General features: G+C 43.8%; 3 protein-coding genes and 1 long non-coding RNA gene across 5 annotated transcripts in view; 1 reads left to right on the top strand and 3 right to left on the bottom strand.

Annotated features, from left to right (window-relative positions):
* Nucleotides 1-4,577, bottom strand: part of hhla2b.1 (HERV-H LTR-associating 2b, tandem duplicate 1) — a 10,751-nt gene extending 6,174 nt beyond the window's left edge. The window contains exons 1-2 of one of the 2 annotated variants that reach the window (XM_042066951.1): nt 4,411-4,577; nt 3,524-3,653 (exon numbers count right to left, since the gene is read on the bottom strand). In XM_042066951.1, the coding sequence (XP_041922885.1) occupies nt 3,524-3,593 (70 nt within the window). In that variant the 5' untranslated portion in view covers nt 3,594-3,653; nt 4,411-4,577. The remainder of the gene's footprint in view (nt 1-3,523; nt 3,654-4,410) is intronic. The other variant, XM_042066952.1, reaches the window with a different exon arrangement.
* LOC121687841 overlaps nt 1-9,641 on the bottom strand; it is a 25,096-nt gene extending 15,455 nt beyond the window's left edge. The window contains exons 1-2 of the long non-coding RNA XR_006024425.1: nt 9,631-9,641; nt 6,441-6,462 (exon numbers count right to left, since the gene is read on the bottom strand). This is a non-coding gene — a long non-coding RNA (uncharacterized LOC121687841). The remainder of the gene's footprint in view (nt 1-6,440; nt 6,463-9,630) is intronic.
* A 1,966-nt stretch (nt 9,642-11,607) lies between these two features.
* On the top strand, nt 11,608-22,398 carry LOC121687839 (gamma-aminobutyric acid receptor subunit rho-3). The gene is made up of 8 exons (XM_042066957.1): nt 11,608-11,653; nt 14,378-14,445; nt 15,910-16,133; nt 16,910-16,992; nt 17,874-18,011; nt 19,234-19,386; nt 20,422-20,615; nt 22,080-22,398. Exons 1-8 carry the CDS (start codon nt 11,635-11,637, stop codon nt 22,377-22,379), a joined length of 1,179 nt encoding a protein of 392 aa, XP_041922891.1. The 5' UTR covers nt 11,608-11,634; the 3' UTR covers nt 22,380-22,398.
* A 922-nt stretch (nt 22,399-23,320) lies between these two features.
* LOC121687832 (adhesion G-protein coupled receptor G2-like) overlaps nt 23,321-25,000 on the bottom strand; it is a 43,791-nt gene continuing 42,111 nt past the window's right edge. The window contains exon 35 of the mRNA XM_042066948.1: nt 23,321-25,000. This exon is cut by the window's right edge and continues 69 nt beyond it. Within this exon, the coding sequence (XP_041922882.1) occupies nt 24,966-25,000 (35 nt within the window). The 3' untranslated portion in view covers nt 23,321-24,965.

The raw sequence follows: 25,000 nt of genomic DNA, 5'->3' as shown, positions 1-25,000 counted from the left end.
AGTCTCCTAGGTCTCTATCTATAAGATGCAATTTGGTGACTTTCTCTGCGAATTACTGTTGTTGCCCCAATCAGTCATCTTGCTTGACTGCTAAATAAAATGTCTAATGACACCCTGCTCATGTTGAAACCTTTTCCCTGGGACATGTCTGATTCCATCCATCAAAGACCACATTCAACCAACCAGTCCTCTGTAGGACTGGCAGCGCTCTGTTTACATAATCTCACACCAGGCCCAATCTGGGCCAAGCATAACATGTCTGTTCTTGTCTGTTTTCCTGCAGTGAAACCCACATCCTGATCAAGCTGATCATTTATAGATGCAGGAGCCACCGCCTCCAACACAAATAGTTAAAATCCCTTTTAATGTTAGGGCCAGTGATGGGCAGTAACGCGTTAGAAGTAACGAGTTACTGTAATCCAATTACTTATTTCAAGTAACGAGTAAAGTAAGGGATTACAATTGCAAAAACAGTAATTAGGTTACTTTTACTTTCCTGCAAGCAGCCTGCGTTACTGCGTTACTAAAACATGATTTTGCCATAGACAGTAAAAGAATTTGGGATTTTGCCATATGGATTTTGTGAGACTAACTCCTGACAATGATGTAGGCTATAGCTGGGCGATATAGATGTAAACAACAGACACACGTGTGCAAGACATGGAGTGCAGGAGAGAGCGCGAACATGGAGCATTTCATTCATTGCAGTTCAGACATCGCTGTACACTCTTCTGGGAAGAAAAATGTTGTCTACAGCGAAAAATTCCACCTCAAATCTGAGCAAGCACCTAACAAGCCGGCACAGGAATGTGATACTCATTGAGACACCCAGATCCCGACATGACAGCTGCAGCAACAGGTGAAAATAGAGGACGTCGCGGGTTCCCTGTAGCCTACTGGCCCGTTATAACAGGAGCCAGGGCATTATAATATTCTGGCTGCATTCACTGTGATTTGGAAAATGGGCAGAAATATAATGTGGTCTTTGCCTTTTTGTAATGGGGCTGGTGAGTGTTGAAGTCTTCAATAATTCGTTTCCTTTAAACCAGCCTTTCTCTACTGGGTCGCGGAGACATGCCATAGGGCGCGAAAAACAGGATTTTTTTTATTTATTTTTTTATCTGTAGCCTATTCCCAGGTAGCACCCGATGCGCAATGGACGCACTGTGTTATTCATAGGGAAGCGCTCGTGTCAAGGCAGCGTGAGCGCATGTTTGAATCTGCAAGCACGTTCACTAATGAACATTTCTTGAAGCTGGCCTATCTTTGCGATATATTTGGAAAGCTCAATGAGTTAAATCTCCAGTTACAAGGCAAAGACAAGCACCTACCTCACCTAGCAGATAAGATTACTGCATTCACCAAAAAACTTGAGGTATGGGACAGGCGCCTCGATTGCAACAGTATGCCTTTGAGAATCTGAGTGAAATCGCTGAAACGTCTGCTTCGGGAGCCACTCTTGTGATCCCATATATTAAACAGTAGGCCTACATCACATCCCTGCAAAGTTTATTTCAAAAATATTTCCCAACCAGCAGTGCTCAGTATGACTGGATTATGGATCCATTTAATGCAGCATGTTGGTATTTCATTGAATATATTGTACAATGCTGTAAAATATTGGCCTATGCTTCCTAATATGTTGCTGGAAAACAGAAATATGTGTGTTTAATTTACTATGGCACATTATGTATTTATTTATTATTATATCTGCAGCACCAGCTGATTTTAACTCTGCTGAAGAGGATATATTTAGAACTTGTCATTATTTCAATACATTTGACAATTTTAAGCTTGACCTACCACTTTCTTAGAGCGATGAGGGGCAGGTGGGGCTCGAAAAGGCCCCCTTGATCAAAGTGGGGAATGAAAGAAAAAGTTTGAGAACCACTGCCTTAAACTAAGCATTTAAGCATGAAGCACAGTAGCCTACAGTATGCCGATTGAAACACATTCCGATCAGGTAGGTGCTACCAGGCTCATATAGGCTATCACTTTTAATTGCAAACAGAAAATGTCTAGCTAGCTGTTTATACCAACTTAATATCATGACTATTGCTAATATAGTCCCACTTGTGGAGTTTGTGGACTAGCCATAGGCTTATATTTGAATGGAGCTGATCATTATGAGAGTTGTGTAGATGCTCAGCGCACCATTTATAAATGAGTTAAACTGCCTCAAATTAGTAGTATTTCTTAAGAAATATTTTAAACTAACAGTTCTGCTTTGGGCACCAAAATAGCCAGCAGCGGCACTGCACACACACAGTTCAAACACATACTCTTCTTGACAATAGAACAGCCTAAATGTGGCATGCAACAGCATTTTCTGTTTTGGTAAATGCATTACTCCTTTCTGCACTGCAACTGTTAAAAGATGTAAATGTTAATAGAGACTTTGGTTTTAATATTTTTTTTTGCTGTATTTTATTTACATCTATTCGAATGAAGGAGTATACACACCAAAAAGTTAAGATTGAAACTAATAAAACCAAGTTTTAAAAAAGCGTATTCAGGTTGTGTATAGCTAGTGTGTTTTTGTAAAGTAACTAAGTAAAGTAATTAGTAAAGTAACTAATAACTTTTGAAAATAAGTAATCAGTAAAGTAACTAGATTACTTTCTTGGATAAGTAATCAGTAATCAGTAACTAATTACTTTTTCCAAGTAACTTGACCAACACTGGTTAGGGCTTACCATATAAGACATGGATGGCAGGCACTGGCCTTCTATGCACATGTTCTAGTTTGAACTGGTGTCGAGCCAATCCATGGACATGTAAGCTGATTTTTGGGGATCTGCACTGAGAACAACTCCACGCTCACAACCAATTTCTCTCTAGCTGATCTGTTGGGAGCTGTTGAGTTCAGAACTGATTTGATTGACAGCATCCTTTTTATTCCTGCTTCTTTGCCTTTTGTGGTGCAGTGACGTGAATGTCTAACAAAAATATGTTTTATGTGTTTATTGCATCCAGTCGCTTGAGATAAGTGACCACTTGTGCCTACACATACAGTACAGTACAGTAGGCAATGAGTGCCAGAGAGTGGCCTTAGTAAATGGTCCCAGTCACAGTGGTCTGTAAACACACACACACACACACACACAGAGACAGACAGACAGACACACACACACACACACACACACAGAGACAGACAGACAGACAGACACACACACACACACATACACACACACGCACGCACACACACACACACACACACACACACACACACACACACACACACACACACACACACAGAGAAAGAGAGAGTTCTGGCCTCTATTTGACCCTCCACATTAACATGAAACCGTGGTCCTCTCTTTCAGCTTCAAAGTAATCAGATCACATGATATTCATTAAGAGAGCCTCTGGAAGACATCACAGTAAAGCTGACGACTGGTTAGACACAAACCTGACTCAGAGCAACGCATGTCACGCGAAAGCTATTCTATATGTTGGAATGTTGACATAACACACTCTGTCAGTTTGTATTGGTCAGGTAGGAAAAATGCTGTTTCCTCACCTTGAGACTTTGCTTCAGTTTGAATGACAGTCCACAAAAGCGGCAAAGTCCAGATATGTCCTGGAGTCATGCTGTAGCTTCTGTCCTTCAGAGGAACGTACAGGTCATCTGGCTTACGGTCCTCATTTGGCTGTATGAAGGGGGGGGGGGGGGTGCATGACAGGTAATTAGAGGCACGCTTCCTCTAAGAAACATGTTACAGTTGAAGGGATCAAAGACTTTTCAGAAGGAAAAACGGATGCCTCCAATAAGCGTAATTAGAAAAGCATGTGGAAACATTCAGTTTAGAAGGACGAAACGAAACATCAGAAGACTTTATAGTCTCTTGTAAATGTTACAAAACATAACATATCCAATATGCTGTTATTCACTTCTATATGTTGCATAAATCATCGATTAATTATCCATTTATGGATCAATGATCAGACCCATGTATCTATTTTGGGCTTTAGTATAAATTAGAGATAGTAAATAGTTTTGCCTTGAAAATACATGATCAATCATGCCAGATATCCATGAACAGATCTCCAGTTTCATCTGTCTTATCTTAAGGATCAGGAAGTACGCTTGGTGAGAACCACAAGCATGAACGCTGTGGGAGTTATTAAACAAACAATTTCTTTCATCTGACTTACCAGACTAATCCCATACCACTATGCTGTGGCAAAGTAGTTATACTTTAGATGACTATCTGATACTCACACACACTAACACAGCTACCAGAACTGGTGGCCAACAACTAAAAAAAAATCTCTAAAAATAATCAGCTGGGTATCAAATTCTCCCTCGTCACCTCTGATAACCCCCCACTATATACCCACCATATACCATACATGTCCACTTAAGGACACCGATATCACTACTTAAAACTGCCATGCAAAACTTACTGTTCATTTCTCCAGCAATGCCCAGTCTTCTCCAGCTCCTAGTGAACAGAGGGACTCAGAGAGCCCAGACAGAGTGGGATAGAGGTGTGTGCACTCTGTGCCATGCCGTCATGGGTGATGACGAGTGGTGTGCTGGTGCTTAATGCTGCGTATGTGTTTCCTGTCTTCTGTTTAGGTTTGTGTACGCATTGTTTCCCACTGAAGGGAGGAGGAGACGCCAGGCGTCAGCTCACGTGTGACTTCACATCACAGACCATTTGGAAGACTTGGACGAGCAGTGACTGGATAGACAGGTTACTTAGAATATGAACACAATACACACACACACACACACACACACACACACCTCTTCTAAAGGCTGGTAATTGCATGCCCCACACACACCTCTTTGCAAAAGGTGGAACCCAAAGCTCACTTGCACATGCTCTCACATGTACCAACACACACGCACCCCCCCCCCCCCCCCCCCCACACACACACACACACACTCCCACACACACACCCACAGTCAACACACATACACACACTCTCTCCCACCCACACACACACACACGTACATATTTTAATACCTTTATTTGTGTTCACATTTTACAGTAGATTTCATTGAACACAAACAATCTTAGATACCAGCATTGTAAACCCAGTAGCCTATGCCTCTGGTCTCAGTTCATGGGTACAAAAAAAGGCGCCTTCTCCAGATGTGGCGACTGCAAATTATCACAGAAATTGAGCAGAATTTTGCTACAGCCTTTGCTCTTGTCTTAGAGAGACCAGTAATCTGCAACCTCCTGACTACTAGTCTGTGGACATTACCTAGGCTTCCAAATATATACACCAACAGCTTACATTTGTACCCAAGCTGTACAACAATGTCTCTGAGTGGCTGATACTTTAAAAGCTTTGTAAGGTAGGCATCCTCTAGACTGTAGTCAAATGCACAGCCTACTTCAAGAATGGTTACTTCTCTGCTGTCCTCATCAACAACAACAATATCTGGCTTTTTTGCAGCAACATTTGAAAACACATTATTTCCACTATTACAGAGTTTGAACATGCAAGGTGAGACGCATACATTCTTGTAGATTTTGCATGGTGAAGCATATGAAATGATGTGTTCAACTAGTAAGTCAACAATTCTGTCATGTCTGGCAATGTACATTCCCTTATACACATAGCAGCCATTCAGAACATGAGACAGGGATTCAATAATTATCTGACTATCATGGTGCAAACAGTGGGAAGAGAATGTGTTAGGGTACCAAAGAGAAAGATTGAGTCTAGTTGGAAGAACTTGTAATCTGGCTTTGGCTGCAAAAGTCACTATGTCTTCATCTACTGCAGAGTTTTTGAGTATTGAGTGAGAGACAGCATGATCTGCAGTAGGAAGGCAAACAAGCTTTCCCTGTAGTTTTAAACCAATGACAAAATGACAAAACGGTTTCTTTAGTGAGAAAGTGGTTCAGACTGAACACTCATACTACCAGAGACATCATTTCCCAGTCCAAACAGGATGGGGGTTTTGGTGTTCCAAACGTGGAGTGGATATATAATGCAACAAGACTGTCGCACCTCCTTAAAATGCTGAACAATGATGACAACACCGTCAGGGAGCTTGCTAGATCAGCTCTGTTCTTGGACATGAAACGACGCAAAGTCCCCCTGGCAAGAGAAGGTGAGCCAAGCTTCCTGGGCTTCAAAAGAAAATCAAACTTTAAAATGGAGACACACTGTGCTGGTTTTGGGGTCTAGTCAGATTGGCCTGACCTCAATGACCTTTGCGTAAAAGTTGGAGTATCCTTGGACTGGGTGAAACCTGACACAGAAACCATAATCGTTTCTGAGGATTTGATAACTGACAGTTTAACCTCAGTAAGGGCTACTGTTGTGGATACAAGACATCATCTATCACCTGACAATGCACGAAGGTACCTTGTAAAGCTACAACAACAGCGACAGCAACAACACAGAACAGAAACCATAATTGTTTCTGAGGATTTGATAACTGACAGTTTAACCTCAGTAAGGGCTACTGTTGTGGATACAAGACATCATCTATCACCTGACAATGCACGAAGGTACCTTGTAAAGCTACAACAACAGCGACAGCAACAACACACACAGTCCACACACACACACACACACACAATTATGCATGTCTGCTCATTTATAAATTCTACATATACAGTATAGTGAAGGTACCTCAAGTTCAAGTTTTATTATTTGTCATATGTATAATTGTCATAGAGATCAACTTTACAATGGAATATGGGTGACAGGAGCCACCCAAGTCATTTCAGACACACACACACACACACACACACACACACACACACACAGGAGCCACCTAAGTCATTTCAGCATGTGGTTGCTACAGTACACCTGCAGACACATAGGCTCAATGCACATAGGCTTCCTCCTACACAATGTGTCCTTATCTTTACACACCTACGTCTTACAGTAAGCGCACATCAATGCACATAGGCTTCCTCCTACACAATGTGTCCTTATCTTTACACACCTTTTCATCAAGTCCACTAGATTGTCCACCCTTCATCAATATGGCACATTGTGACCTTGAGATTGTGACAGAGGTTACCTGGCAGGCTACCCTTTCTCAGTGATTCAGTGGCCGCACAGCTGCTTTCCCATGGCTGCCTTTGTGTTTGGACGGTACTTTTTGGCTGCATTTGTAGGCTTGGTCTCACCTTCCCTTTGAGTGGCTTTTCCAGTTTAAGGTTCTTTTGTTTCCTCGTACTTCCTCCCTCCCCCTCAGAATCCTTTAAGACTAAATGGAATGAGAAATACAGTCATCTTTCATGAGGAAAGGAGAAATACAGTCATCTTTCATGAGGAAAGGAGAAATACTTTCATGTTTGCTGGCCATGCATGTCTGTTCATGTCTGAGTCAGACGTGTGCGGTTGTGTAAGTGAAGGCTGGGTCAGTGACATCACAACCTCTCAGTGACATCACAACCTCTCCGTGACATGTCTTTTGCGGGGCTTGTGGATTGTGGCACTAAATACATAGCTGCCATCTTTTTTTCTGATGTCATTCTTAACACACTATGTCTGCCATCTGGATCCAAGTCTCACTCTCTTGAGGATTTCTCCATTTTCCCCCACATCCGAACTGCAGAGTGATCTCCATTTTTCTACAGAACAATTTGGTGTCACCGTCACCACCGATCTATAAATAGTAGTTTAACTTTTAGGTCAGTGGTGTAAACAAACTTTTACAGCAGATTATTTTAATTCTGAAATACCAGCAATACACTGAAAAAGTGAATTGACTGTTTACGTGTGTTAGCTTTGTGCATTTTTGTCCTTCTTCCTTCACGTACTGTTTACTCCCACTCACTAGTTTGAACGTCAGTGTGCTCGTTATAGCTCGCAATAGCTTTTCTTCCATACTGATAAAAAGTTTCATTGGAGATAACTGACAATATTGGACGAGATGTCCTGTATTCACACTGATAACTGACAATATTGGACGAAATGTCCTAATGGTGATAACTGACAATATTGGACAAAATGTCCTGTAATCATGGTGATAACTGACGATACTGGACGAGATGTCCTGTAATCATGGTGATAACTGACGATACTGGACAGGATGTAATTATGCATGGTTAGTGGATGCAGATGCAGAGAAGGTGAAGAGGATTAAGGTTGCGATTCCGCACATCTCACAGCCATACACTTCCACGACAGCGTTACGCACATCTCACAGCCATACAGTACACTTCCACGACAGCGTTACGCACATCTCACAGCCATACACTTCCACGACAGCGTTACGCACATCTCACAGCCATACACTTCCACGACAGCGTTACGCACATCTCACAGCCATACACTTCCAAGACAGCGTTACCGTGCGAATGACACAGTGAAATCAACGCCTCTGCAGATCCACACATCTTTCACACATGTGTCACAGTGGGTGTATGTTGGAATAGGTCAGATTAGCCAGATTAGCGGGAGGGATATGAAACATGAGAGAAATGAGGCCTGTATAGACACAGACCAGCACTTGGGATTAAGGAGATCCTCAGAGATTTGTTGAATTTCAGATGACCCCTTTTCTCTCTAATGTGTATGTTTGTTTGTGTTTGTGTGTGTGTATGTGTGTGAGTGTGTGTGTGTGTGTGTGTATGTGTGTGAGTGTGTGTGTGTGTCTGTTTAATAATGATAAGTCTATTTTCTTTACCCCAAAGCATACTCACACTACAGAGTTGTGGGTTGTTATGGTGCCAAAACAGCAGATTGTGTGTGTGTGTGTGTGTGTGTGTGTGTGTGTGTGTTTATCTCTGTCTTTGCACATCTGTGTATTGGGTGGCGGCCATAATGTACTTTATGGTATCTCTGTAAGCCCTGCTATTGTAGCGCCCATTTTTATTTTCTTTTACACGAAAATCCCGATTAGAGACCACCCTCGTCTCCAGTGGGTTACCAAAAGATTTCAGAGGCTGCAGATAAGAGGATTGCACAGGAATTAAAGTCATTGCTTTATCACTGTAAGAATGAATTCATATTGATTTTAATCAGGCGAGGTTGAAGAAGCACCCGCTTGTGAGGGAAAAGTCTGCACACACTCTGGAGAGCTCTCTCTCTCTCGTTCGCTCTCTCTCTCTCACACACACACAAACACACACACACACCCAAATAGACAGACATACATGCACACGAGTCCATATGCTCACACATCACAAACAAAGACAAAGACAGACTCACTCTATCTACACACCTGGAACACACACACACACACACACACACAGAGAGAGAGAGAGAGAGAGAGAGAGAGAAAGAGAGAGAGAAACAAATGCACAGATGGACACAAGCTGATGTACAGGAAGATGCATAGAGGGGGCTTATGCACTGCATCACTAACAAGGACACAGCAGAGGACGGAGCGGAGGGACACCGAAGCGCATTGACCCGCCACCCCGGCCCGGCCCGGCCCGGCTGGCATAAAGCTTACAGCCCAGGAGATCAGAGCCGAGACAGAGACCGAGCGAGCGAGCGAGAGAGAGAGAGCGCCCACAGAGGATGGCTGGAACATACATCTGAGAGGCAGATCTGAGGCTCCTAACCGGACGCACTAGGAAATATCTAGATGACGTACTGGTTTTCCTGCCCACTGAGGATGGCTGGAATATACATCTGAGAGGCAGGTGTCCGAGACTTCTCAGCGGAAGCAATAAGGAATATCTAGATGACGTTCTGCTTTTGCTGCCCCAGGTCTCTGGGAGGGTACCTGTGAGCCCAGGGGCCATGAGGCTGGTGCTGCTGGCCCTCAGGCTCCTCTGCCTGGCCTGGCTGTGGCCGGTCACCCTGCTTAGCAGCCGCAGACGCAACAAGGAGGTGCCTCTGGAAGGGCAGAGCAAGTTAAATTATGGAAGGTGAGGAACTGTGATAAAAAAGCTTTTTCATAGACAAGACAGAACAATTTGGTGTTTTCACATTTGAATCATTTGCCATGTGTTTATACAAAGCCACTCACAATCAACTCACAATTTGTAGTAACTTGCTGGTCTTTGTACTGCCACAAGGCTTTTTTTTGAGGCTTTTAAACATTTTGATTATTCTACTATGTCTTGTTGAGACATCACTTATTTTACATGTCCCACTTATTGAACTGTATTTAACTTGTTAAATGCTGTCATGTCTTGTGGCTTTACATGCATCATGGTGAAGTCGTCAGGTCTGTCATTATGGTCTTGTGACTGTGTTTACATTTGCAGGGTAATGAGGGGACAGTATGTTTGTAAGTCGAGCTGCTCAGACTGTGAAATTGCCTGTGTCTTTTTATCAGAGGGATTAGGTGTCTGGAAACAGCGCGTAGTGCGGAGAGAGATTCGATTATGAAAATTTGGGGTTCAGGGATGTGAAGAACAGGGTAAATGGGCTGCCGTTGTCTGTGTGTTGTTATGACCAGAGTCCTATCTATAAGGCTCTGGTTATGACCACTGCTGATGGTGATACTATTTCATGACAAACATGACAAATGAAGTGTCAACATTGTTTGTGCTCTGTGTTTCAAAGCAACACGGCCCCGTAACATACAACATGCCTCGACGCATTTCTTTGGTTTTTTTTTAAACCTTTCACGTGGAAGCTTATGGCGCTGGAAGTTTGAATGATTGGCATGTTTGCTTTTCACCAGCAAAGTCAGAGACAGACGGTGCCTGCGGGAGGGTCTCTCTGTTTAGGCACTCATTACGCCTCATTACCTGCTCAGCTCTCTGCTAGCCCTGGTGCAGATCCGCCCTGCTTTCTGGTGTACTGACGACATTGTAAACTTGTTTTCCAATATAAAATTGTTTGTATTTCCTGGGTAGAGTTGCCACAGTCAGTTATGATCACAAATGTCTTCTATTTTATGGTTATGGTTTTATGATTTAGCTGTTAGGATTTTCTTCATAATACGTAAAAGAATAATTATCTGAAAGTTCCATGGTTTCATGTAGAGACTGGTAGGTCAATGACATTAAGTGAACCTTCCTGAGATCACAACTGCAGCTGAGTTAGAACTGAGTTGATTTGTCCGGGAATACCCTCTCATGGAAACTTGTTGAGCCCAAGACACTAGTTAAATATGCCTGAGCACGCGGGAGGGGGATGCGTACTGTATGGAGGCTTCCTGAAGTGACCGGCACATACTGCATCTCATATATATCTCTCTAGAGCCTTTCTGGCTGAACAGCTGAAAGCCTCTTCTGGGGCTGTGCCAAATAAGGGGAACAATGAAGTTAAATCAAGAAGGGATTTTCTTAAGAGTTAAATCATTGACCCTATACAGTCAGTTAGTCAAATGGACATAGTCTAAATCCAAAATTGTTAATCCTTCTGATCTTTGTCACACTTAATCGTGTTATTCTGATATTATATTTTCATGTATGTCATACTTTTAAAAAAATATTATTGTGTTTTTAAATAACACACACCTGTCCTTTGCAGCACAGGACACTGATTCAACTCCATTCAGATCCATTAAGATGTCTTTCCTTAAGGAATACAAAAGAGTGTGATCGAGTGTGTGCAGGATTTGTGCTCGTACACGTTTATTTTTTTATGCGTCACTTTGGCATTAAATTCTGACCCCTTTTTCCCCTCCCCCTGATCTCTAGCCGAATAAACTACAAGATCAAGAAGCAGGACAGCACCAAGACTCTGCTGATTAAAACAGAGCAGCTTCTGAGGATCGAGGACCACGACTTCGCTATGAGGCCCGGCATCGGGGGTGAGCTCACCCCTCCCACCAGCCTCACCTGCCACTCCTGAGTGAATGAGAGTCTACTGTAAATCCAATGCATGTTTCACAGATATACCTGCACTAGGGTCTGCTGTGCTGTGTGTGTGAAAATAAAGTGACTCAGAGGATTAGTCTGCTGCTTAGTTGTTTATTAGTCTGCTGCTTAGTTGTTTATTAGTCTGCTGCTTAGTTGTTTATTAGTCTGCTGCTTAGTTGTTTATTAGTCTGCTGCTTAGTTGTTTATTAGTGTGCTGCTTAGTTGTTTATTAGTCTGCTGCTTAGTTGTTTATTAGTCTGCTGCTTAGTTGTTTATTAGTCTGCTGCTTAGTTGTTTATTAGTGTGCTGCTTAGTTGTGCCGTTCGGCTGCAGGGTTGTTTGCACGGGCGGTGCATGCGCGATCGTAATTGGCATCATTTTAGGAGCCATTTAAGCGATCAGTAGTGTTGATCCACACTGAAAGCCACCGGGGAGTAGGTCACAGGCGCCCGGTGCTAGCGCCAGATTGCTTAAAATTAGATCTGACCCAGATTAACACAGGGCAGTCAATGGCCAGAGCTGCAGATGTGCTTCAGCATGCTGTAATCTGGATTATAATCCTGATCTGGTAAAACAGATGAGTGAGCGAGAAACATTGCAGTTCAGAAGGAGGTGAATCCAGCTGGGCTCTCATGTGGGAGAAGCACAAACTCATTAATACATGCATAGTGAAATACATACACATACATGCATACATGAGTATACACATCAACACTAGTACTTGTATTTACATGCTAACAGAGATTAATAAGCACACACACACGGCTATGAGAAGATGAAGGATCAGGAGGGAGGTTTACCAACGTACAAACTGCACCGCTACAGACCAGCTGACTACCGTAACACACACACACACACACACACACACACACACACACACATACACACACACACACACACACACTCACACACACACTCACACACACACACACACACACACATACACACACACACACACACACATACACACACACACAGTCACACATACACACACACACACACATCAGGAGGGAGGTTTACCAACGTATATACTGCACAGCTACGGGCCAGCTGACTACCTTAACACACACACACACACACACACACACACACATACACTCTCTCTCACACACACACACACACACACACACACACATGTAAAGGAACCATATGTAAGAAATGTATTTCAATTAATCATAAAATGGCCCTGATATGTCACTAGACATTAAGAAATCATGTTCATTTCAAATACTTATATCACTGGCAACAGTAGTCCGGCCAGGATATTTGTCATTTAAAAAGTGAAGTTGCAGCCCTCAACTGATGTTGATGTTGTGTTTTGTCATGTAATGTTGTGTTTTGGCCTGATGCGCCACCCTCCACCTATCTACTAATCACAAAGTCAGTAGTGTTTCGGCATCCAGGTTGGCAACCTCGAGTTAGTCAAGGGGAGGGGATACACCACTCTACAGTAATTTGAAAGTTATTGTAGTACCAGTTTTGGCCACAATCTTACAGTACATATGGTTCCTTTAAATGATTTATTTAGATAAGCATATATCATAGTATAATCCAAATTTGACAAAAAGGTGTATAACAGCAGCCAATATCCCAGTCCATTATGCACATTAAGGGTATGACACTACGCCTCCATATGTACAGGCTACCAATGACTGCTGAGACACACACACAGACACACACACACACACAGACACACACACACACACACACACACACACACACACACACACAGCGTTCTGTTCTAAAATAAACCTTGTGGTGAGTACTCAGGATGTGCCTCCCACTAACACACCAACATAAAACCACAACATGTTCACAAACATCTCAGCACTACTACTACCACTCAACCATCTCAAACCTATATTCACAAACATCTCACCACTACTACTACCACCACCACTACCACTCAACCACCTCAAACCATCAACTTAAATGGCTGCCATCAAACCATCAACTTCCACAAAACCATCAACTTAAATGGCTGCCATCAAACCATCAACTTCCACAAAACCATCAACTTAAATGGCTACCATCAAACCATCAACTTCCACAAAACCATCAACTTAAATGCTTCACATTCACACAGTGGCTACTGTGTTGGCTACTGTGGAGAGTTGTGGACAGGATAGGGGGGGGATGGTACTGTAGGGCACTCAGGGCTGCTGGACAGGATGGGGGGGATGGTAGGGCAGGGCACTCAGGGCTGCTGGACAGGATAGGGGGGGATGGTAGGGCAGGGCACTCAGGGCTGCTGGACAGGATAGGGGGTGGATGGTAGGGCAGGGCACTCAGGGCTGCTGGACAGGATAGGGGGGGGATGGTAGGGCAGGGCACTCAGGGCTGCTGGACAGGATAGGGGGTGGATGGTAGGGCAGGGCACTCAGGGCTGCTGGACAGGATAGGGGGGGGATGGTAGGGCAGGGCACTCAGGGCTGCTGGACAGGATAGGGGGGGATGGTAGGGCAGGGCACTCAGGGCTGCTGGGCTGACAACACAACATCAGGCAACATGATGCTTTTCCCCTCCTTCCAACATGTATCATAGTCATCATGTATAGTGCTATAGTGCTAAACTACAAAATGCTCTCTGTAGGCTGATGTAATGAAATAATTATGGTCTTATCTCTTTTTAATGTGTGTGTGTGTGTGTGTGTGTGTGTTTAATTTGACTTATAGGAGCAGCCATACCTGTTGGCATTGACGTACAGGTGGAGAGTATTGACAGCATCTCTGAGGTCAACATGGTACGGCCATTACTGCTCTTGTCTTTTTTTTAACTAGAGATGATTCTGCATGCTTTGTAAGAATCTGGTCATCCAAATCTTTCTTATCCCGGGTCTACTGGTTAGGGTATCTGACTTGTGAACAAAGGGTGTACGTTTTGACCCCAAAATAATAAAATTGTGGATGGGGGAATGATTGAACAACACTCTCCCACATCAACATCCATGGATGGGGTGCTCTTGAGCAAGGCATCTAACCCCAACTGCTCCCCGGGCGCCGGATCAACGACTGCCCACAGTTACGTGTCTGTGTGTGCGTGTGTGTGTGTGTGTGTGTGTGTGTGTGTGTGTGTGTGTGCTCTTAGTGAGCTCATTGCTCCTAGTGTGTGTGTACTGTATGTGTACATACACTACCCCCAGATGCGTTAAACAGAGCGGAAACGTTTTCTTCAGGACAAATAAAGTAATTTCACTTAAACCTACAAACACATGATCAGTCAGAAACCCTTTCCAAGCTCTGTTCTGCTGGAGTAATGTGCTCATATTCTAGAGTTGGTTCTTCTGGAGTAATGTGCTGATATTCTAGAGTTGGTTCTTCTGGAGTAATGTGCTGATATTCTAGAGTTGGTTCTGCTGGAGTAATGTGCTGATATTCTAGAGTTGGTTCTTCTGGAGTAATGTGCTCATATTCTAGAGTTGGTTCTTCTGGAGTAATGTGCTGATATTCTTCAGTGCTGTAAATCATGTAAATATTTTCTTGGTGTAAGGGTGCAGAGTAAGTAAATATCCAGTATTTCTGGAGGGTCATCTGATTTTATTCACTCAAGTTCAAGTTCCTTTATTAGTACCCAGAGGTAGATTTTGTTTGCAGTGGATTCCTCATACAGACATATGGGTAAAACTAAAGAACACAGAGGCACAAAATGCACACTCAAGCACGCTAATGCTACCCCTGCGCTCCAGTCTAGCTGATGGTAAAGTGTGTGTGTGTTTGTGTGTGTGTTTCTATGTATATAAGTATATATACTCTTTTGATCCTGTGAGGGAAATTTGGTCTCTGCCTTTATCCCAATCCGTGAATTAGTGAAACACACACAGCACACAGTGTACACACAGTGAGGTGAAGCACACACTAATCCCGGCGCAGTGATCTGCCTGCATCAACAGCGGCGCTCGGGGAGCAGTGAGGGGTTAGGTGCCTTGCTTAAGGGCACTTCAGCCGTGCCTACTGGTCGGGGCTCGAACCGGCAACCCTCAAGTCCGAAGCACTAACCAGTAGGCCACGGATGCCCCAATGTGCGTGTGCATGCAGGACTTCACCATAACCCTGTGTTTCTATGTGTGTGTGTGTGTGTGTGTGTGTGTGTGTGTGTGTGTGTGTGTGTGTGTGTGTGTGTGTGTGTGTGTGTGTGTGTGTGTGTGTGTGTGTGTGTGTGTGTGTGTGTGTGTGTGTGTGTGTGTGTTTCTATGTGTGTGTGCATGCAGGACTTCACCATGACCCTGTACCTCAGACACTACTGGCAGGACGAGAGGCTGTCCTTTCACTCCGGGAACAACCTGAGCCGCACGTTTGACGCCCGGCTGGTGAAGAAGATCTGGGTGCCGGACGTGTTCTTCGTCCACTCCAAACGCTCCTTCATCCACGACACCACCATGGAGAACATCATGCTGAGGGTTTGGCCCGACGGCAACATCCTGTATAGCGTGAGGTGACTGTCTGCGTCTGCGTCTGTGGGTCTACCTGTCTCTTTGTGCATCAGCAATATGCGTCTGCGTCTGTGGGTCTTTTTTGTGTATCACTTTACAGCAACATTATGAGATTGGATGTGTTGTCAAAGCAAAAGATGAAACTTATAGACAGCAAAAAACTCAAACAACAATTAGAGAGATTATTATGTGAACGGTTTTTCACATTTCACATTTTTTTAATGTAAGTTCTACAACCAAGAAGAGTGAATGCTCAAATTTCAAGTATCATCATTCACATACCATACCATGGCATTGTGTTGGCGTTATGGATGTGACAGTTTTGCTTGAAATTGCCCAAAAATCACATGGAAGATAGGCACTACAGCCACTCATAGACTGAGTGAAAATCTACAGAAAGCAACTGTTTCACATTAAACTAAATGCCAAGTGGCTGTGGTCCCTACCTAACATAAACAAAGACGATGACGCCAACATGCCACAGGCCGTAGTGTGCTATGAAAACACAGCTGTGGGTTAAGGGCCCACAAGTTGCCAAACAGCCCAATGAATCAGAATCAGGTTTTGCTTTAATCAGAAAAAAACAACATGTACAGTACAGTACAGGCTGCCCCTGGGTATTATGGTCTGTACAGTATAGGCTGCCCCTGGGTATTATGGTCTGTAAATGACAGTAAGGTATTAACTGATGAGTGCTGTCTGCTGAAGGACTTGTTAACGGTTACAATACAGTATGTACTGCACTGGACTATAAAGTGATGAGTGCCGTCTGTTGTAGGATCACCGTCACAGCTCAGTGCTCCATGGACTTCAGCAGCTTCCCTTTAGACACACAGAACTGCTCCCTGGAGCTGGAGAGTTGTGAGTGCCATCACTGCACACACTCACAAAGTGCCATCACTGCACACACTCACACTCACAAAGTGCCATCACTGCACACACTCACAAAGTCCCCCTTCGAAAAAGAACTATAAGTATATAGTATATATACTCTTTTGATCCCGTGAGGGAAATTTGGTCTCTGCATTTATCCCAATCCGTGAAACACACTCAGCACACAGTGAACACACAGTGAGGTGAAGCACACACTAATCCCGGCGCAGTGAGCTGCCTGCATCAACAGCGGCGCTCGGGGAGCAGTGAGGGGTTAGGTGCCTTGCTCAAGGGCACTTCAGCCGTGCCTACTGGTCGGGGTTCGAACCGGCAACCCTCCGGTTACAGGTCCGAAGTGCTAACCAGTAGGCCACAGCTGCCCCTTAAATTAAGAAAGAACTACAGGAATCTTTAAGTATTTTGGGACAACATGGTAATCTTATAGGAATCTTATAGAACAGTAGGCTACTATAGAAGTACTAATATTGTACTATAGGAACATTATTGAAGGCAAGGATATTATAGAGGTATTAAGGAACATTATAGACATATTATACTATAGAACTCATTATTATTTGGTTATTTTTCATAAGGTTTCATAACCTTTAGTATGGGATTCTGTGAGTATGAGCCTTTTACTTTACTACACACTCTGTTCATGATCAAACACTTCACTGATATCAATGTAATTTTCTAGAAAATACTGGGAAAATCCATGAGTTATAGTAAGAAAATGAATGAGAAAGCACTAGGATACTAAGAATATACTTAGATACCATGTACACTATTTAAAGAGATCTCTGGAAAGCATCCTAAATCCTCTCTCTCTCCTGAATGGCCTGTTGTCTGTTTCCCTTGCGCTTCTGAAGATGCCTACAATGACAATGACCTCATGCTCTACTGGAAGAACGGCAACGACTCTCTGAGGACCGACGAGATTGTGCTCTCGCAATTTTTCATCGAGGAGTTTCACCCATCCAGTGGAATGTCCTTCTATGGCAGCACAGGTGTTGTGTCTTTGTTGTTGTGTTTGTGTTTATGTATGTTTATGTTTATGGTATTTGACCAACAGTTTTGTCCTAAGTAACTTACAGTGAGCACTACGTTAGTTAAAAATACTAGTTTCAAATAAGTTGAATGTATTGTATAAAGAGTTTGCTTCCAAAACGCTATATTCTCCATTTTAATGAATTTTCATTAATATTTTTTTATAGTAATTACAGTTGAACTGTAATTGATTTATGTTTACTCAATCAAAACAACACAACCACAATTTAATTGATATTACCTGAATTATACAATTAAATAACATGACTTTTTAATATTTTTAAAAATGGAGATATAGCGTTTTGGAGCCAAACTCTTCATATGTATTGTGAGCATTGCGTAATAGAGTGGCGCTCAGCGGTGAAAGTTACACAGTGTGTGTGGACTTGTGTTCTCAGGCCATGTGTGTGTGCACTTGTGTGTTCTCAGGCCATGTGTGTGTGCACTTGTGTTCTCAGGCCATGTGTGTGTGCACTTGTGTGTTCTCAGGCCATGTGTGTGTGCACTTGTGTGTGTGCACTTGTGTTCTCAGGCCATGTGTGTGTGCACTTGTGTTCTCAGGCCATGTGTGTGTGCACTTGTGTTCTCAGGCCATGTGTGTGTGCACTTGTGTGTGTGCACTTGTGTTCTCAGGCCATGTGTGTGTGCACTTGTGTTCTCAGGCCATGTGTGTGTGCACTTGTGTGTGTGCTCAGGCCATGTGGCTATTCAAGTCTCTGTGGTTTGCATCTCACTGTTTAGTATAGTAGTATAGTATATATACTTTTTTGATCCCGTGAGGGAAATTTGGTCTCTGCATTTAACCCAATCGGTGAATTAGTGAAACACACTCAGCACACAGTGAACACACAGTGAGGTGAAGCACACACTAATCCCGGCGCAGTGAGCTGCCTGCTACAACAGCGGCGCTCGGGGAGCAGTGAGGGGTTAGGTGCCTTGCTCAAGGGCACTTCAGCCGCGGCCCACTGGTCTGGGCTCGAACCGGCAACCCTCCGGTTAAAAGTCCAGAGTGCTAACCAGTGGGCCACGGCTGCCCCTAAGAGTAGTTTAGAGTGTGTTTCTCTGTGCTTGTCTTTGCATTCAAGGAACTGGTGCCAACAACAATACCCCTTTTTTCTTCCCCCTCTCTCTCTCTCTCCCTTTCTCTCGGTTTCTCTCTCGCTCTCTCTCTGTTTCTCTCAGGCTGGTATAACCGGCTGTACATAAACTTCATTCTGAGACGGCACATTTTCTTCTTCATGCTGCAGACATACTTCCCCACCATGCTCATGGTGCTGCTCTCATGGGTGTCTTTCTGGATCGACAGGAGAGCTGTGCCGGCTCGAGTCTCCCTTGGTACACACACACACACACACTCTCTCTCTCCCACACATACACACAAACACACACACACTCACACACACACACACATAGTCTTGGAGGAGTATTTTACTCTCTGAGCCGTAAGTCTTCATTCTTCCAGGTTCCTACCTAAGAGGATATAGAATCCCACATAATCTTCCTCCACGTCACTTGCTCTGGCTTTCACATGCAATGCCATCTCCCCTCCCCTCCCCTCCCCCTCTCCCTCCCCTCCCCCTCTCCCTCCCCTCCCCTCCCCTCCCCTCCCCTCCCCTCTCCCTCTCCCTCCCCTCCCCTCTCCCTCTCCCTCTCCCTCCCCTCCCCTCCCCTCCCCTCCCCTCCCCTCTCCCTCTCCCTCCCCTCCCCTCCCCTCCCCTCCCCCTCCCTCTCAGTAGTGAGTGGAATGTGCTCACACTGTAGCATTTCTAGCAGCGTTAATCTCACACAGCACAGCATGCTGGCCAGATACCTTGTCCAACTTGATCATTGCTCATACACATTTCTAAATTATTATTATTAGTTAACTAAAATTCTAAATATGAATTAGTATTAATTATTACTATTACTAATAATCTGACATTGTATTTGACACATTTCTAAATTATACTACTTCTAAATGATTTGGGCCAAGTGTGCCTATCCATGAAAGGCCTACAGTAGGATGTACAGGAAGTAAACATACATACATACATAAGACAACGGATGCTATAAACTATTTAAGATGACGACTTCTATTGTCTACAAGTCTGAATAAGAGCAGACAACTCAAAATGTCACTGCATTTTAGTAAGTAAAACAGCCATCTTCAGCACTGCTTTCTCAAGGGTTCTTCTAAATAACCCTCCCCACAACTGCCCCAGGTATTACTACTAACCCTCCTCATACCCCCCAGGTATTACTGCTACTACTAACCCTCCTCATAACCCCCCAGGTATTACTACTAACCCTCCTCATGACCCCTCAGGTATTACTACTAACCCTCCTCATGACCCTCATATATTACTACTAACCCTCCTCATGACCCCCCAGGTATTACTACGGTGCTGACCATGTCCACCATCATCACGGGCGTGTCGGCCTCCATGCCCCAGGTGTCCTACGTCAAGGCGGTGGACATCTACCTGTGGGTCAGCTTCTTGTTTGTGTTCCTGTCTGTCATCCAGTACGCTGCTGTCAACTACCTGACCACCATTAAGGAGATGAGGAGACGCAAGGAAGGAAAGGTGAATTACACTATGCCTCACACCTGGAGCACACCTGGGGCACACCTGGGGCACACCTGGGGCTAATGCACTATGCCTCACACCTGGGGCACACCTGGGGCACACCTGGGGCTAATGCACTATGCCTCACACCTGGGGCACACCTGGGGCACACCTGGGGCTATTGCACTATGCCTCACACCTGGGGCTAATGCACTATGCCTCACACCTGGGGCACACCTGGGGCTAATGCACTATGCCTCACACCTGGGGCACACCTGGGGCACACCTGGAGCACACCTGGGGCACACCTGAGGCTAATGCACTATGCCTCACACCTGGGGCACACCTGGAGCACACCTGGGGCACACCTGGGGCTAATGCACTATGCCTCACACCTGGGGCTGAGGGGCTAATGCAGTGGTTAATGGTTCCCAAAGTGTGGGGCACTACTAGTGGGGAATGGAGACATGGCAGGTGGAGCACGAAAAAAAACAGTAGATACTTACACACATAGACACAGGAGTCATAATCAGGCCTACATATAAACACACAGGAGTCATAATCAGGCCTACATATATACACACAGGAGTCATAATCAGGCCTACATATAAACACACAGGAGTCATAATCAGGCCTACATATATACACACAGGAGTCATAATCAGGCCTACATATACATACACAGGAGTCATAATCAGGCCTACATATAAATACACAGGAGTCATAATCAGGCCTACATATATACACACAGGAGTCATAATCAGGCCTACATATAAACACACAGGAGTCATAATCAGGCCTACATATAAACACACAGGAGTCATAATCAGGCCTACATATACATACACAGGAGTCATAATCAGGCCTACATATAAATACACAGGAGTCATAATCAGGCCTACATATATACACACAGGAGTCATAATCAGGCCTACATATATACACACAGGAGTCATAATCAGGCCTACAGTACATATAAATTAAAGCACCATCAGATCCAGGGGACTGAGAACCAAAATGTGAAAATAACATCGTAACGTTGCCATTTTGATGGGGTCAGGTGGGGCATGAAACTTCCTCACCTCCAGAGTGGGGAATGACAGTAAGAGTTTGAGAACTACTGGGTTAATGAATAAAGGATTGATTAATGTATACTAGCAAATCAAATCAAATACAATAAAAAATGTCAAAGAAGCATCAGTAGGACTGCTGCTTCAGTGTAGGCTCTGTCCTGTATTACACAGCTGACCTTAAAATGAAGTACATTTAAAACTGAAGTCTATGTAAACAAACCGACCACATATTATGACTCTACTGATGACGAAACAGAATTTGTTCCCTGCATATGCACCCAGTTATTTGCACCCGTTAAGCTAGTTGTTCTCCTGGAAGCTCATAGACCACTTGAGTCATGGTACAAGTAACTCTGGGAACAATTCAATCCCCGTTTGTGACACAGCATTCTGTTTCTCGTCCTTTAAGCCGCCCTCCTTCGACGCCACCCAAACCATGGCTTTCGATGGCTACTACCACGAGGCGGACATCGAGCTCACCAACTTCTCTTCCATGCCGACCCTTTCGGCGGACCCTCCGGGCTTCCCCACGGACCCTGCAGCAGACGTCCCCCCTGCAGTGGGCACACGGCTGTGGAAGAGGCGGCCCGTCCAGCACTACATAGACTTGGTCATCAGCAACAGCTACCTGATAGACTCCTACTCCAGGATGGCCTTCCCTTTGGCTTACCTGCTGTTCAACATCATCTACTGGAGTGTTTATTCATGAACACAAGTGTCTGCAGCAATCCTGGAGGTGTGTGTGTGTGTGTGTGTGTGTGTGTCTCTGCAGGAATCCTGGGGCCTATTGCACAAAACTAGGGTAAGGGATTAAGCCGGGATATCTTGGTTATCCTGGCTCAATTTATCCGTGATCCAGTTGCACAAAAGCGGGACAGGGGGCAGCAGGATATGTTATGGTATAAGTTACCATGGCGATTTATTCTGTGGAGCTAGCCTGGATCTATTTAATCTCATCCCTTATCTCAGTCAGCAGTCACCACAAACGGAAACCAATAGTTATTCCACTGCCCAGTACACATTGTTATCACATATACCTAGACCCACTGTCATTATTTAAACGTTTGTGATCATTAAATAACTTTTACATACCGACCTGTCATGCGACAATGTGATGTCACAGGAGTGCCGTAACCATTTCACACGTGGTGGTCGCGGAACAAGTTGCAATATTCTCCTTAACAGAGGTGTTGCTGTTTGTTGCTGTTGTGAGAAGGCTATCTACCTACTTCACACCGTAGAAGAAGCAATGAAGCCGCTCTAGTTGCCATGGTGAATCAGTGAATCTGTGATCGGTGGCGGGGTCTATTTGAGGGAGCCGTGAGCGCGCACTTATCCAGGATAGGTTTCATCTGGCTTGATGAATCCGTGTCTGCTCATCCTGGCTTGCTCGTTGTGCAACCAATTAAGCCTGTACGCTCTTGTTTTGGATTCATTGAGCACAGCTCAGTAACTTATCCCGGATGTCTTAATTCTGCTTTTGTGCAACGGACCCCTGTTCTCTCTGAAAAGATGGTTTTGACTCATTTAGTGGGCATGCACAGACATGTGCACACTCACGTACACACACTGAACTCACACGTACTCACACACAGACACACAGGGATACACACATATGCAGACATATTGTAGAAACACACACACACACACACACACAGATTTACACAATGAAATTCATGGTTTGAAAATTGTCTGGCATAAATGTATTTGCATTGATATTTACAGATTGAAAGCTGGTACAAGTTAAATCTACATGTAAAAGATATATTTATTAAATCTGTTGAAGGAAGCATCACCATCATCATGAGATGTAAAATATAATAATTATTGGGGTGTTTTACACTCTATAAAAAATAGATCACTATTTACTGGTTTATGTCTTAAAATCTACATTCTTCAAAATGTGAAAAACACATTAGAATGAAAACCACATATTAAAAATGAATCTAAATGAAGTCATCTAACATTTAGGATTGAATACATGACAACAACATTATTATTGTATATTTTGTCCATGCCATCATATGTTGTATGTGGTACATGGACATACTAAAGTAACTGAGACGTTGATTAAATAACAGCATACTGTATGCTCTCAGCACTGTTTTCGCATGGGAAATATTATAAGCAAAACAGCATCCGTCATCACAAACGTGTAGTTGGCTCAGGTGACACTTGAAAGGAAAAGGAACCTACTAGCCAAAGCCAACTGGTGCTAAACTGTTCAAAAGTGCTGTGATGCAAATGTACTGTCATAGGATTCAGCAGCTGTCTATAGTTACTACTTTAGTAACTTCCTATTGTTACTACTAAATTTATGGTCATAAAATGTATCAAGATGACAGCTGTTGATAATTATTTCCATGAAGCATTTTCAACATGCTGATAAACATTTTCTAAATCTACTGTAGGATGTAGCAACATACAGTATGACCTTTGGCTTACTTCATTTGACCAAGACCTTCATTTATACCTTGAAACCTTCATTTAAAGCAGGAAATCATTGCCGAGGAGTACCATAAATAGTCCCTCATAAAAGAAACAGCTCTAAAAGACACATCAATCCAAACAGCCTTTGGTATCTGGAATGAGTTGGATACCACTTGAGTCTCAGTTGTTTCACAAGTTGTTCCGAATTGTTGTTTAGGCCGATATTTGTTTAAAAAACCTCAACTCTTTCCACTCTTCACATATTAGTGTACAATCAATTACTGAAGCCCAATGAAAGGACATTTGGGCATTACGAGAGGGACCTTGCGTTAAATGTCTACAATAATTTATAAATGGTCATTTACAAAGCACAAGCAACATAAGGCAAAAGCTGAGCCATTTTCAGTGACTTTCTAATTTTCAGTGACTGTCAAGCCTTGGCCGTGGCCTGTGTCCAGAACGTCAGAGCTCAACAGTCCCTGGCCACCCGTGGACCAGACGCTTCTCTGGGGGTTTGAAGGTCAGGACTCAGGCTTCCAGCAGTCAAGACGATAATACTGTTCCTTGGGCCGAGTGGGAAATGTATTTGGCTAAAGCTCACAGCAGTCCACAGTGAGTGAGAAACCTTTGCATCGGACGTATACAGTACTTCATTTAAACTTTGTGTAGGATTCTGTACCTGACGGTAGGTCCTCATTGCTGTCTCTTTTCATATCACTTTTAATTCAAAGTGATTGACATGGTGAATACTCCCATTTCACATTTTCTGAATAAGAACATTATTTAAGTCGATGGATGCGATACAAGCGATGAGCCTGAAGGTCATCTGGGTCACCTGAAGGTCATCTGGGTCAATCCAGTCCCATCACTCCCGTCTTCTGGAGCGATAGGGATTGTTGA

This window comes from Alosa sapidissima, chromosome 17, assembly GCF_018492685.1.
Source record: "Alosa sapidissima isolate fAloSap1 chromosome 17, fAloSap1.pri, whole genome shotgun sequence".
NCBI lineage: Eukaryota > Metazoa > Chordata > Actinopteri > Clupeiformes > Clupeidae > Alosa > Alosa sapidissima.
The sequence above is the reverse complement of the archived record's forward strand: the minus strand, read 5'-3'. Positions and strand labels throughout refer to the sequence as shown.

Coding starts and splice junctions, on each gene's coding strand:
- LOC121687839 (XM_042066957.1), top strand. Junction 19,387..20,421: donor GCCGGCTCGAGTCTCCCTTG/GTACACACACAC, acceptor ATGACCCCCCAG/GTATTACTACGGTGCTGACC. Junction 20,616..22,079: donor GGAGACGCAAGGAAGGAAAG/GTGAATTACACT, acceptor TCGTCCTTTAAG/CCGCCCTCCTTCGACGCCAC.